The sequence below is a fragment of the Echinops telfairi genome, unplaced genomic scaffold (assembly GCF_000313985.2).
Source record: "Echinops telfairi isolate 266 unplaced genomic scaffold, ASM31398v2 ScPeMD7_2;HRSCAF=8, whole genome shotgun sequence".
Classification (NCBI taxonomy): Eukaryota; Metazoa; Chordata; class Mammalia; order Afrosoricida; family Tenrecidae; genus Echinops; species Echinops telfairi.
The window spans coordinates 11,994,670-12,009,619 of NW_022103898.1; the positions used below are offsets into that span (position 1 = coordinate 11,994,670).

A 14,950-nucleotide genomic window follows, 5' to 3' on the forward strand; every position below is an offset into this window, starting at 1 on the left:
GTTTGAGGCTAACCCTTTACGGGAGCAGAAAGCCTTGTCTCTTTCTGTATGGAGCGGCTGGGGGTTCAAACTGCTGACCTTGTGGTTAGCAGCCCAATTCATAACCCACTGCGCCACCAGGCCTCCAAACTCATTGCAGGGAAATAAACTGACTCATGGCAACCCCATGTGTGTCAGAGTAGAACTATGCTCTAAAACAGTGGTTCTCAACCTGTGAGTCACGACCCCTGGGGGGGGCGGTGTCAAACAACCTTTTCACAGGGTCACCCGATTCATAACAGTAGCAAAATGACAGTTATGAAGTAGCAGCGGAAATAATTTTATGGTTGAGGGGTCACCACAACACGAGGAACTGTATCAAAGGGTCACAGCATTAGGAAGGTTGAGAACCACTGCTCTAAAGGTTTTCCGTGGCTGATTTTGGAACTGAACTACCAGGCCTCTTTTGAGGCACCTTTCAGTTGGTAACATACAGCTACTATATGGACACAGCACACTGCCTAATGTGGCTTGATCCTAGCCAGGATTTTATTATTGATATCTAAGTTGTTCTTCAGCATTGATAGAGGTTTGTGATAAGCCAATCCTAGCTGCTCAGTGTGCTCCAGCTGACTTGGTCTGACTGGGTGCCCTGTAGCCATGTCCCTGTGTGTGTGTGTCTGTCTCCTCCCAGAAGATGCCTGTGTGTGACCTTGAAGCCATCACACCCAGTCCTAACTGGCCCACCACTTTAGCCTGTCCAAAGCAATCAGCTTGTTTCAGCTGGGAGGTGCCAGGAGCTATCAGTAGGATGACCTCTGGTCTGGCTTCTGACTGACTTTGCCTAGAGCATGCACTCATTAAAGTAACTCTGAATGCAAGATAAAAAAAGGCCCTGACCCAGTCCTCCTGCACCTTTCTGTGTCCAGGATCTGTCCTGGCCCATCCTCTTCCTTGTCTATGAAGTCCAAATCTTCTGCTCCATCTCCCCCTCTGGGGGCATTCAGGTTCCCATCCTGAACACAGTTTCTTCTTGACCTTGCTGCTTCCATTTGCAAGAGGGAGGCAGTGTGACAAGCACAAGGAGCCTTGGACTTGGTGTAAGAGACCTGGGTTCAAATTCTATGTGTCCCTTACTGGCCAGTGTGATTTTTGGCAAGAGGCATAATCTCATGGAGTCTGTTTCCCCGACTTAATGTCTACCTAGTCTGCAGGGTAGTTGTGAAGTGTCAGGTACCTGGGATGCTGGATTCGTGAGCACCTCCTTCCCCAGGTCCTGTGACACTGCCATCTTGTACCTTTCCTCTTTTTGCCTCCCCTGACCGCGCTGCCCTCTGAGCTCCGGCGCCCTTCTTTCCTGCTCAGGACCTCATCTATTCCAGCCAAGTGGACACAGCCCGGAAGGTGCTGATTGTCCTGAGAACCTTTCTGAGGAAGAATGAAGATATCCAAGTGGGTGGTCTCATGCGCGGCCACTTCCTGCTAATACTTCAGCATCTACTGGTGGAGTATGAGTCCCCCTCATCAGGTCAGTTGACAGGTCATAGGGCCACGTTTGACCCAAGGTCCTGGTCTGACTGGGTAGTCGGTGGGGGTGGGGGCACCTAAGCTGTGGTTAGTACTGCTCCTGGGGAGATAGGCAGGACACCTCAAGCTGGCCGTGGACTGATTTCTGTCATTGGAAGAGTGGGTGCCTACAGACTTGAGGGAGGGTGTGTGTGAGAGAGAGCGAGAGCGAGTGAGCAAGCCAATGCAAGTGCTGATGGGGGTGGGGGGAGGGGATACGGGGTAAGGGAGAGAGAAAAGAGAGAGATTATGCTTAATGTCTATGTGTTTAACAAGAGTGGGTGTGTTTGGTGTCTCCACCTGCTCAGCATGTGCTCTGAGCTGTTTGCCACAAGAGTGGCAGCCCCCAATTGGGCAGAAGAAAGTGGGAACTGTGGGGGAGGTGGCAGGAGGCACTCGGATGTTGGAGGTTCCCAGGAAGGACCAGAAGAGCAGTTTCCAACTCTGCTGGGACTCCAGGGTTCCAGGTAGCTGGCAGCTCAGAGTGGTATGAGGAGACGGTTGGAATTGGTTTTCTTTTCCTCAGTTTAGAGAGGCTGAATTTTGCATGAAATTTCCAAGCCACTAAGCAAGTAGGAGGCAACTTGAGGCTCCTTTAGTGCCTCTCTGAGGGAAGATTGGGGTCTGGAGGCAGATTCGAGGGTGGCCCAAGAGATGGCCCTTCCTTTGCAGGGAGACAAGATATGCTTTATGAAGAATGAGGTTTACTGGAAGCACATAGTGGAAAGGCTATGGGCATTGGATTCAGACTTGGGTTCAAGTCCTTGCTCTGCCGCTTACTGACTGTGGAACCTTGGAGAGGTCACTCGGCCTCCCCAAGCATTAATTTTCTTAACTGCAAACTAGGACAATTTGGGGATGGGCCAGGACTACAGTGTTTTGTTCTATTGTACATAGGGTCACGATGAGTTGTGACCAACTCCGTGATATCTAATTGCAACAATGAACTAACCAGCCCCACTTCACATGATTGTTAAGGGATGATGAGGTGAAACCATGAATCCCTAACACCCCATTAGCCTTGAAGCTGGTGAAGAAGAAATATAGTAGGAAGTAGTGGTAGGGACAGGTGAAAAAGACAGGCTTGGTCCCCCTTCCTGAGGGCCATGCTGAGCTGGGCAGGTGTGAGGCTGGCCTTCGACTGTTGGGGTGGTTAGCTCCCCGACCCCCAGCTCTCCTTGTTCTTCACAGTCTCGGAGAACCTGCCTCTGCTGCTCAGCCTCCTCTCCTTAGTGCAGCTGAGGAGCTCATCGGAGCAAGAACTGGACAGCATGGCCATGAAGCTGCTTCACCAGGGTGCGTCAGCCGAGGGGACGGACGTGCTTTCTCCCTTGGGGGAAGCTAGTTCATCTCTCCGGTGGGCTGCTTTATAAGGGGCTCTCTGGGGTCCTAGGCAGGAACTGAGAGACCCAGCGATCACTGTGTGACCAGTAGAAGTGAGTAAAGAGGGCCTGGGCGTGAATATCCTCAGTCACAAACAGCACCTCCCACCCCTGCCCAAACTGCCTAACCTCTGTGAACCTCAGGCCTCTCAGAGGTCAGAGGTCAGATCAGGGCCCTTACTGCGGGGTTGGCTAAGGATCACTGAAACCAGTAGATGGAGCAGGCCAGGCTCCGGCCCTGGCACCCAGGGGGATGCTTAGGGAAGCATTTGTCCTGGCATAAGTTCAGTTTTCTGTCTCATCCCACAGTGGACTCCGCATCTGATGAGCTTGCTCACTCTGAGTTCTTCAGGCCCCTTGCCGCCTGTCTCTGCCCCAGACCTCAGGGGACCTTTCCTTGCTCTTACTACAACCCCTCCTCCTGGGCAGCTCCTAGGGAGCTGTGTCGAGGGAAGGTTGAAGTACTAGGCAGTGGCATGGGTTCAGTCTCTCTCCAACTCTTGCCCTCTCTGTTGATGAGAAGAGCAGCGTCATCTCCGTAGGGCCCCTGGGGACTGGCTGCCAGCTCTGCCTCAGCCTGTGCTGGTCAGACCGAGGGTGCTGCCCTGCCACTGGGAGGAGGCCAGGGACCAGATGTGACAGAATTGGCCTTCAGAAGAGCCTGTGCCAGGGGCAGTGCTGGGCCGAGGCCACCACAGTAACGTGCTCAGCAGTACTCAGCATTGAAGGAAGGATGAGGAGAGCGCGGCCCTGCCCATGCCGGCTGACTGCAGCCAATTAAGGGTCCGAGTACGCTCTGAGAATAGGGACTTGGGAAGGTTTGGTAAGAGGAATGTACTGGGCAGACAGCCCTGTAGTGTAATTGCTGTTCAGATGCAAGTTGGGGAGCCCAAAAGGGGCGTCTGATCTTGCCATGGGAGGCTGAGAGTGGCCACATGGGAAAGGGGATCTTGGTGTAGAGTTGTGGCTGGAGGGAGGATGTCACCAGAACATGGCTGTGGGAACCCACTCCCCTTAGTGACCCATGGGAAGCCATGAGTGGCTGGGAGGATTCAGCGGCTGGAACATCTCAGGGAGTAACAAGACTTCTGCTGAGGGTGCTTGTTGACCTAGATGACCCCTAAAGATCCCTGTCCCCTGGGCTCTGCCAGGATAGAGCACTGTGATGTGAGTTTGGATGCTTAAGCTTGTGCAGTCCCTTGTGGCTGACACTCACAAGCAGCCGTGGGTCCAGAGGGATTACACTTATTCCCCCGGGCTGTCATATCAGGGACACTTCCCTTGGGCTTGGTCTCAAGATTGACGTCTGGGATGAGCCATCGTGGTATTCTCTTTGAGAAGTAAGGTTGCTGGTGTACTAGAGGCACAGGCACGGAAGGAGTCCCGTCTCTTGTAGTAAGCAAGCTGTGTGGAAAATGCAGCCCCTCGGACATGGACATCCTCCAGCCCTCCTTCAACTTTCTCTACTGGAGCCTCCAGCAGACCACCCTGGGCAGTCGGCAAAGAGGTACTGGGCTCCGGCTGGGCGAGGAGAGGGAGAAGGAAGGGCAGGGCAGGGGCCAGTCAGTGTTAGCGAAAAGCAAAGGTGTGGGTTTGGCCCCATCCTCTCCTCCTTGTCAGCTGCCTGGCCTTGCTCAGGCTGCTGCTCTTCTCTGGGGAAGGGGAATGGTGATACCTACCTCCTGGGATTTACATGAAGACCAAGGTGACCATTGAATGCAAAGGAGATCTGAAAGGGGCCACTCCTTCATTTCAAAGTCTTTCTCACTGCCATTGAGTCATTTCCTTCTTAGCAACCCTATAGGACCCAGTAGAACTGCATCTGTGGGTTTCTGAGCTTGCAACTCTTTCTAGGAGCAGGAAGAGCCATCTTTCTCCTGCACAGCAGCTGGTGGATTTGATCTATTGACCTTTTGGTTCGCAGGTCTTCAGTGGCCTAGAAAGTCAAGATTTGACCCGTGAGTCAGGTGGACCCGAGGTCCCAGCATACTGTTGAATGAGCTTGGCCCTCTGTTTCTACTTTTTAAAAACTCACTGGAGGGGCGTGGCCATTGGTCCTAAGGGTCCTCTGGTCCTGATAATGGGCCCTGCCATGACCTGGGGTCTGAGTGCCTCAGGCTAGAATTGTGGAAGATGCCTCCAGCTGGGCTTCTGTGTGATACTGGCCCTGCCCCACTCCCACCCCACCCCCACCCACCCCCACCCCCGCCCACAGCCGCAGCAGTGCTCCTGAGCTGCACCACCCTACTGGGGCTCCTGGAGGAGCTGCTGGTGCTCACCTGGGCAGAGGAGGACTCTCCTCCAGCGCTGCTCTGCTCTGCCTGGCTGCTCACCGCCTCCCTCTGCGCCCAGCAGCACAGGAGCAATTTACAGGTGAGTCTCTCACCCTGAGGATTTGGGATGGGCATGACTCTCAAAGAAGTGATGAAGACTCTTGAGTTCTCACCCAGCTCTGTGGCTTATTAGCCATGTGGCCTTCAGCTACTCTGAGCTGCAGTTTCCTTAAACCTTGTAACAGGACAGGCGGGAAACATTTCAGTCTTATTCTGGATCGTTTAGGATGCATGGATCATGTAGTATGTATATAGAGACAGGCTCTCCTCTAGGCACTAAGGAATAGAAATGAGTACAACCTGGGCTGCCTGCAGGACCTTATGGGATATAAGCCAGCCTTGAAAGATAATATGGTACCAGGCACAGATGGTAAGGAGGGGACAGAACAGCGTGAGCGAAGGCTCAGCTCTCAATTACACAAATGCAGGAAGTGGTGCCATACCAGGGGGTTGGGAGTACTCTGTGAGGCTGGAATGTAGGCAGTGACAAGGGTGGGCCAGACTGAACAGGGAGCAGTGGCCACCCTGGGACTACACCTGCATGGAGTCCTTGTTAGGCTTGAGAAGATGATGCACAGGGGGCAGGGGAATGCCCATAGAGCACCTCCATTTCCTCTCACCCCTCCCCTACTCCCCCGAAGTAGGGTCTCAGGATAGAGCTGTCTGCCTTACTTGGTCCACCCTGTCTCCAGTGCTGAGCCAGGGTCCACTCATACATCTTTAGTCACTGCTGGGGAAGAAGTCTGCACCCTATTTTTGCCCTGCCCTGGTCACCACTCACATCTAACCAGTTACCCACTCCTAAGCCTCTGGGTCTGCAGCCATACTACCCTGGGTGCAGAACAAATTGTCTGAGAAACTGGAGTCCAAACCAAACCCACTGCCATAGAGGCAATACTGAGTCATAGCGACCCTACAGGACAGGGTAGAACTGTTTCCAAGACTGTAATTGTTTATGGGATTAGAAAGCCCTTTCTTTTTCCCAACAAGTAACTGGTGGTTTTGAACTTCAGACCTTGTGGATTGCAGCCCAGTGCATAACCCTGTGCCACCAGGGCTCCCGAGAAGCTGGACCAGACGAAGAAAATCCTAGCATCCAGATTGGATGATGGCTTATTAACCACCTGAAATAAGCAAGTAGCACAACCTTGCTTCCTGAAATTGAAAAGGAATTGAAGTATGTACTGATGAAGATCAAATTCGGTATGGATTTCAACTCAATGTACAAAACCAAGATCCTCCCCTCTGGACCAATAGAACAATAGATTAGATTAGTGAAATTGGTGCAACACTACTTTAAAGTATGAAGGAGCAAAGATGTTACTTTGAGGACTAAGATGTGCTTGACCCAAACCACAGTATTTTCATTTGCCTCCTAATGCATATGAAAGCTGCACAGTGAATGAGGAAGACTGGAGAGGAGTGGACACATTTGAATTTTGGTGCTGGCGAAGAGTATTGAAAGTAGTATGGACTGCCAGCAGAACAAATAAATCCATCTTGAAGCCATAATGCTACTTTGAAGAGAGGCTGGAAAGACTTCATCTCCTCGGTGGCGGCAGAGGCAGCAGCAAGCAGCACCTGCTCGGCCAGTACTTCCAGCTTTCTCCATTTCAGACTGGGAGGGAGTGAGGCACCAGAGGCCTGTGGGCTCCCAGGTGCTGGAGAGAAGCCCGCTGAAAATCTAAACTGAATCTAAACTGGTGGTAGTTGGAGCTGGGAATATGGTCCTACAATAGAGAATTCCTATAGGAAACAAGTAGTAATTGGAGAAACCCATCTCTTGGATATTCGCAACAAAGCAGGTCAAGAGGAATATAGTGTAATGATGGACCAGTGCATGAGGACTGGGGAGGGCTTTCTTTGCATATTGGCCATAAATAATACTAAGTCATTTGAAGATATTCATTATAGGAGAACAAATAAAAAGAGTTAAAGACTCTGAAGATGTACCTATGGTCTTAGTAGGAAATAAGTGTGATTTACCTTCTAGAACAGTAGGCTCAGGATTTAGCAAGAAGTTATGGTAATCCTTTTATTGAAACAGCAAAGATAAGACAGGGTATTGAGACTTCATCTCACATCCTGTGGACAGGTTATCAGGAAAGACCAAACAAACAAACCGCCATCGCGTTGAGGCTGACTCCTAGCCACTCTGGAAAAAGCAGCATGCTTGGTCAGTGGAAAAAGGAAGTCCCTCAAGGCGATGGACTGATTGGCCCGCAGCCTGCAACAGTGGACTCCAGTGTAGCGCAATTGTGAAGATGGCACAGGACCAGACAAGTGTTTTGTTCTATTGTACGTAGGGTTGTTTTGCCCTGGAGTTAACTTGATGGCACCTAACAACTGCTCAGACCGAGGCCCTCTCCACCGTCCTAGCACGGCTCCCCACTCCCTGCCACGTCCACCAGGCCCTGCCACCAGTGAGGCCTGCCCTGTGAGCAGTCTCCCCTATTCCACATCTATCGGCGTGGCAGCTGCCATCTGTTCATGCTTCTCCTGCTACCTGGTTGTGAAACCTGTCCATCAGCCCCTCCGCAGCCTTCCTGTCTGCTGTTCCCAGCCTCCTGCCCTGCCCTCTGACCAAGTGTTGGCGCTTCTGCTGGCCAAGTGCACTCCTCTTGTCTCCAAACCTTTTTACAAATTGCTTTTTCTGTCTAGAATCTACCACTTCTCACCAGATAACCTGGAATTTGAAGGAACTGCTTTGTACTAGCCTCGAGAAGGGCCCAAGCTGTCTCCCACCTCAGGCAGATTGTGTTCTGGGGAAGGAGCAGACTCAGTTCTTTCCCAGCTGACTGTGGTATCTGGACATGGCTCTGACATCTTTCAGCTTTCAAGAGGGGGAACAGGTGACATTGACCCCATTCTACAGATGAAGAAAGTAAAGCAGACTGAGCAAAGTGGCAAGTGGTAGAGCCAGCCTGACTCCAGGTTCCAGCTTCATTCCCCTTTTCACACTCTTGTGAGGTCTGGGGGACTCTGAAGACATGGTGTGACCTGGTGCAGTGGGGCAGGAGGGGAGGTTGGGGGAATAGGAGCTATTGGGAAAGTTGTATTTATCTTTTACCCTAACCCTACTAGGTTCACCAGACCCTGTGTGTGGAGCTGGACCAGGTATTGGCAGTCCTCAGCTTTCCCAGGAAACAAGCTGCACTGCTCTCAGGTGTGGGTCTGGGGTTGCGGTGCGGTGCTCCAGCAGCAGGAGGGAAGCTCCACGTAGCCCACCTGGGGTCACCCTATAATGATCCCTATTGCCCTGCTTCCTGGGACAGAGCTGAGTGGAGGGTGGGGAAGGAGACAGCGATGTAAGGAGCCTCCTGCTTTCAGCTTCCGTCGCTCGCTTTCTACGCACTGCCCTTCAGCAGAGCTTCTCCTCGACCCTGGTGGCCCTGGTGCCATCAGGGACCCGGCCCCCGTCAGCCCCTGAGGACATGGTGCTGGCGCCACTGGGCACATCACAAGTGCTGTCCCTGCTCATTGGACTGCAGAACCTTCTGGTGCAGGTAAGACTCCTGAGTGGGACCCTGCCAGTGGGGTCACGTCTCTGGGACAGCAGCAGGAAGTATGATCCCCACCCCAGTAAGAATCTGGGGTACCATGGGGCCTGGAGCGTCGATTGATGGTTACCTTGTAAGTTAGAGGGGTAGGAAGCATCACAAATCAGCTCAGCACTTCGAAGGTCAGGGGTCAGTACATGCTCTGGGCACAGCTGACTCCCAGAGGGTCCATATCACCAGACCCCATCTCCATCTCTTCGTTCTGTTTCCCTCTGTGTCAGCTGTCTGCTTGGGCAAGGCTCCCATGGGTTGGCTAGGTGACCACCAGCAGCCCCAGCCTATAGCCTTGTGTGAGAAGAAAGTTTCTTTCCCACGACTCCCCAGAATTGGCCTTTAGCTCAGCTCCAGTCATGTGCCAGTCCCTATGACCAGGGGCACGGGATGCTCTGATTGGTCAGGCCTGGGTCAGTGCCTACTCCTGAGCCTGGAGCATGTGGTCAGCGTGCCCAAACCCATGTGGTCCAAGAGCGCTCAAGGGAGGATTCCCCCAAGGAAAAGTGTTACTAGCAGAAGGAGAAATGGATGTCAGATGAGCAAAAACAAGAGCTGTCCTTCCCAGGGGTTTGTGGTTTACAGCTTAGAGGAATTTTGGAGAAGGTTGTTCATGCCACCGCCACACACTGAGCCTCCACTTCATGGCTGGACCTGTGCAGGGTGCCTTCTCTAGGGGTTAATGGCCTGGTAGAGGACACAGCATGCAGGTAGGACTTGCTAACACAATGAGATTGATCCAGCTGTGCTGTGGAGTACTAATAGTTAATGTGCTTAGCTACTGACCAGAAAGATTATAGGTTGAGTCTACCTGGAGGCACTTGAAAGAAAAACTTAGAAGCCTACAGGCTAAACATGAGATACATTACAAACTATGTGCCAAGAATTTGTAGGCCAATTGGAACAGATGGATATGGATCTTATTTAGCCTTATGTTAGCCAAGAGGAGCCCTGTTGGTGTAGTTATGCATTGTGCTGTGATCCGAAAGGTCAACAGTTTGAAACCACTAGCCACTCCTCAGGAGAAAGATTGGACTTTCTAATCCTATAAGGAGTTAAAATCTTGGAAACTCACAGGGCAGTTCTACCCTGTCCTAGGGTCATTATGAGTCAGCATCGACACAATGACAGTGAGGGGAGGTTGTTTTCTCATTGTTTGGGGTTTTTTTCAATCAAGGGAGAAAGAAGCAGCTTTTTTTACTCCTGTAAAGTTACGTCTTGAAAACACACAGGATCAGTCTACTCTGTCTCACAGGGTTGTGAGGAATTGGAATCAGTTCGCTAACAGTGAGTTTTTTAGTGTAAGAAAAGGCTCCAAGCCCTAACAATGATTTAACAGCTGCACATGCAACCAGTGAAGGTGATTGTAATGAAGAATTTGTTGGGCGTAGGAGCTGATTCGATCCTTTCAACATTAGAGCTAATTTACATAATATTAAAGGGCAAAGAAAAGTTGTCTATTGCTTATTTATAACCCAGGATTTCCTGCCTGCACTTCAGAAACTCAGGAGAGCACAGTTCTACTGTAACACACATGGAGTTCTACTGTAACACACATGGGTCCTGTGAATTGGAACAGCTGGGTGTCAGTGCTCAGAGATCCCTTATGACCATTCACTTTAGCTCTCCACAGGCCAGATGCTCTGGGAAAATCCCTGGTTGCCAGACACGGGGCAATGGACACTAGGACGGACCTGAGAAGGCTTCCTGAGGGGAGGGACTTGTCCCCGTCCTCAGTGCCAGGGCCATCTGGGGTAGGCTTGGCCTTGACTGCGGCACCCTTTTGTTCCCTGATGTGGCACGGGCCCTCTCGCTGGCCACATAGCCTGATTTCTACCCTTGTTCCTAGGACCTGCTGCTCTTTCAAGGAGCTCATTGTCTATTATTTTCAAATAAGACTTGGTCATTGCAGGGTGATCTGGGCCCGACATTTATGCTATGTGAGCTAGACATGGACCGTGTTTGTCTCACAGATGTGGTCTGATCTGAACGTAGGGTTTGGTAAGGCTAGATGAGGGGTGGAGAGGCCAGCACTGAGCACTGGAGGGCTCAGGGTCCCGGCTTGAGTAGGCTCCAGAGGTGCATGGGTGGGATCAGGCAGCCAACTGGAGGCATTATGCTCAAAGGCTGGCCCACTCCAGGCCTGCACACAGGTTTCAGGATGCCATCGGGAAATTCGAGGAGACAGAGAAACCCCAGGAGTGGCCTATGACGGGCCCAAGGCTGCCAAGTCAGGACTTGGCAGCACATTTCTGACAAGGCTCTGTGTTCTTTGTGGCCTGAGTTGATGACATTCTTTCTCCCTCTGCTGCACTCTGCACTGCCAGTCAGTCTCCCTTGTCAGGCGGTGAACCCTGGGGGCACAGGAGTCTTGGGGGTCTCTGTGGTGGTTCAGAGCTAGCTGAGAAGTCAGATGAGCACCCAAACCGCAGCTCACAGCGGAAACCCCAGAGTAGCACATGGCTGGGAAATTTTTCAAACTTACAGCAAAGAGGAAAGAATTTGCAGTGAGCATTCACACACTCACCATGGGGACAGATTCCAGCACTAATGTTCTACTCTACTTGCTGTGTCATCTTTGTCACATGAGCTTTAACCCATCCTCCCTGTCTTGGTTCCCTGGTGCTGCTGTAACAAAGACCACAGTGGGTGCCTTTAGCAACAGAAAGGTATTTTCTTCAGGTTAGGGACTAGAAGTTCAACTTTAGAGCGCAGATCTGGGGAAAGACTTTCCCTCTATGTCAACTCTGGGAAGAAGGTTCTTGTCTCTCTTAGGCTTCTTTTTCTTGGCGATCACGTGGCATGGCATCAAGTTTCCCTGTCTCTGTTCCTTCTGTGTGCCCAGAAAACACACCACACGCAACACATGCTTAGTAAAGTGGAGGGAACACAAAAAAGAGGAACCCTCGAGGAGATGAATTGGCACAGTGGCCGCAACAATGGGCTCAGACACAGGAACAGTTGTGAAAATAATGCAGTGTTTTGTTCTGTTGGGTATAAATAAGGTCACTATGGGTCAGAACCGAATCAATAGCACCTGACCACCACCACTAACACTAGATCATTATCAGAACAAATAAATCCCATTCCCAAAATGGGATTATAACTACAGGTCTAGGAGTTAGGATTGACAACATATACTTTCAGGAGCACACAGTTCAATCCCTAACACTCCCCTAGGCCAGACTCAAAGGGCGGAAATTGTGCCTACATTTTGGCACTTAGCCAGGCAATCAAGTTCTCAAGTGCCAGGAGGGCCCAGTAGCTGTTAAACTAGTCTCTCCACTGTGAGATAATTCCCTCCCCATGAGGAAATGTGAGAGGTGGGAGGAAGGAAAATGTTCTAATGTTTCTGAATAGAGCTGTCTTTCGTGTTTTGTCATTCAGAGCTGAGCAAGGGAGGGATGGCATTCCCTGCCATCCTGCCTGTAGCAGAGAGCTGGGCACAGGTTCAGTATTCAGTGTGGTAGAATGAATGAGTAAGATACCACAGCGACCCAGGCACTCACGCACCAGAAGGGAGACACATATGAATACAAACAATAACAATTTATGCCAACGTGATATTATTGAATCATGGAAGGCTCCACAGGAGAGGTGGCATTCCCTGGACAACAAACGCCTTCTTCCCACCTCTAGCCTAAGGAACAGGAAAACCATGCGGGCAGTGAACACACTAAGCTGTTCACCCAGCAGCTGGGTGTCTCCCAGGGCTGTGCACTCACTGCTGCCTTCGGCAGTTCCCATCAGCAGGCCCTGAGAAGGAAGACCTGCTAGCGGAGCTCTTGAACGCCCCATGTAGAAGCTACCAGGCCCACGCTGGTTAGAAGAGAGTGGTGTCTAGCAGCCTGACTCAGTCTCACGGCCATTGCCTTGTTAAGGGCCCATCTGATGGGCAGGAGGCCTATGATGGAGCGCTTTGCTCCTTTCTCTCACAGTCACATTGCCTAGTTTCTTAGCCTTCTGTTTGCAGCCACAGAGCCCTTTGTCTCTGCCCCCAAAGGTGTGTAGGGAGAGTCTACCTGTCTTTGTTCTTCCCCTAAGCTCAGAGCAGAGCCTGCCTCCAAAGCCTGCTTCTGGTTTGCTGGGTAAAAATAGCCATTTGTCTAGTCATTCAGACAATCAATGATAACTGATCTCACCAATTCCAGTTTATTCACTTGCCACATTTATTACATAGGGTCCATATGCATTTCTGTCTTCTCCCACAAAACTACAAACATCTTCTGGTTAACAGCGCCCCTTGGCTCAGACAGGTGGAGAGAGGGTGGCACACCCAGAAGCTTGCTGCTGCTGCTGTTAGGTACCATTGAGTCAGCTCCAACGGATGGCAACCCTGTGTCCAGTGGAACACACGCTGCCTGGTCCTGTACCACTGTAGACAACAGAAAAGTGGGTGAAGGGAGATACCGGACTGTGTAAGATATGACAAAATAATAATAATTTATAAATTATCAAGGGTTCATGAGGGAGGAGGGAGCGGCGAGGGAGGGGGGAAATGAGCTGATACCAAGGGCTCAAGTAGAAAGCAAATGTTCTGAGAATGATGAGGGCAACAAATGTACAAATGTGCTTGACATAATGATGTATGTCTGGATTGTGATAAGAGTTGTACAAGTCCCCGATAAAATGATTAAAAACAAAACAAAGAGGGGATGGAAATCATTGCGATGAAACAAAATGTATATGAATTGTTGCTTAGCTGCCTTCACCATCCAAGCCTTCTTGCCCCCAGAGATTTACAGTTGATCCCCTCATGGTGTTTCTCAAACACCCTAGAGAGTTGAGTAGAAGAAGAGGCTGGTGACTGGTGTTTTAGGATATTTTGTTATTTGAAATAGTATTCTAATGTACTTCCAAGTTCAACAGCAGACTTATCCTGCTCCTTCCACACAAATCCTCTTGCAGGTAAAGGTGGAAACTAAACCTGGTTCAGACTCCCCTGAATTCTAGCCCCTCAGGATCTGTTGTAAAATTTTCAATAAACAGTGTCGGCAGGAAAACAAAACAAAGCAGTGATGCTGAATTGCTTCAGCTGGTTGATTTTTCCATCTGGGGATTTTTTAAAAGCTTTTAACCATCTATGGAAATAGTTAAATGTTCTAGTAAAACCAAATATGCAATATGGTAAGAGGAAAGGGGAGGTGGAAAATCATTTTTAAAAGAATAAAATGTGTATAAAGTGTTGACTGCAAAACTAATCGATCTCCTCTGTAGACCTTCATTGAACTCACAATGAAAGTTTTCTTAAAATGCACATAAAAAGTTAAAAAGCACAGTGGCTAGAGGTAGGGAGCAGCAGGAGGAAGTGCACAGGGCAGTGTCTTAGTGTCAGCTAAGGCACGCTGTGAGGAGCTGTGCCAGGGCTTAGATCAGCTGGTGTTTCTACATGTTCTTTCTCAGCCACCGTAGAGATGGGTGGGAAGGGAAACCCTGGAGGCCAACACTGATGAGGAAGAGGTGGTTACAATGTTTCCAGTAAATAACAAGGGGGCCATTTTGTACCCTCAGCAGGCTACAATTAAAAAGATAGTTCCAAGAGTCCAGGACATGGGTGTGAAGAAGTCCAAACCCTCAAACTTTGCTGCTAGGAATGTAAAATGATGCCTTGTTGACCGAGCGATTCTCCTTAAAAGTCGCTACCCGAGAGAAGTGTTCACACAGAAGCTGAGCCACGATGTTGATAGCAGCGTTATAATAACCTCAAATGGAAAGAACCTACGTGCCCATCAGTACATGAATCGCTATCGAAAATGTGCTACAATGGAATATTATTCAGCCATCAAAAAGGAATGTACTGATGCTCCATGGTTGGACCATGAGAATATTATGCTGACCAAAAGCAGCAGTAAAAAAGACAACATATCGTATGCCTCCATTGATATTAAATATCCAGACTCATCAAATAGACAAGTAGGTTAGAGATTTTGTGTGTGTGTGTGTGTAAGAGAGCCAGACAGAGAGAGGGAGTGCGTGTGTGACTGCTCTTGGTTGTGAGGATTTTGTGTGTGTGTGTGTGTGTGTGTAAGAGAGCCAGACAGAGTGAGTGTGTGTGTGTGTGTGTGTGTGTGTAAGAGAGCCAGCCAGAGAGAGGGAGTGTGTGTGTGACTGCTCTTGGTTGTGAGGATTGTGTGGGTGT

General features: G+C 50.3%; 1 protein-coding gene across 5 annotated transcripts in view; it reads left to right on the top strand.

Moving 5' to 3' along the window:
* The window catches only part of LOC101657183 (coiled-coil domain-containing protein 134), a 104,396-nt gene that overhangs the window by 57,805 nt on the left and 31,641 nt on the right, over nt 1-14,950 (top strand). For all 5 annotated transcript variants that reach the window (XM_045289714.1, XM_045289728.1, XM_045289724.1 and 2 more), the window contains 6 exons: nt 1,345-1,507; nt 2,737-2,841; nt 4,324-4,434; nt 5,143-5,300; nt 8,345-8,426; nt 8,591-8,766. In XM_045289714.1, the coding sequence (XP_045145649.1) occupies nt 1,345-1,507; nt 2,737-2,841; nt 4,324-4,434; nt 5,143-5,300; nt 8,345-8,426; nt 8,591-8,766 (795 nt within the window). The remainder of the gene's footprint in view (nt 1-1,344; nt 1,508-2,736; nt 2,842-4,323; nt 4,435-5,142; nt 5,301-8,344; nt 8,427-8,590; nt 8,767-14,950) is intronic.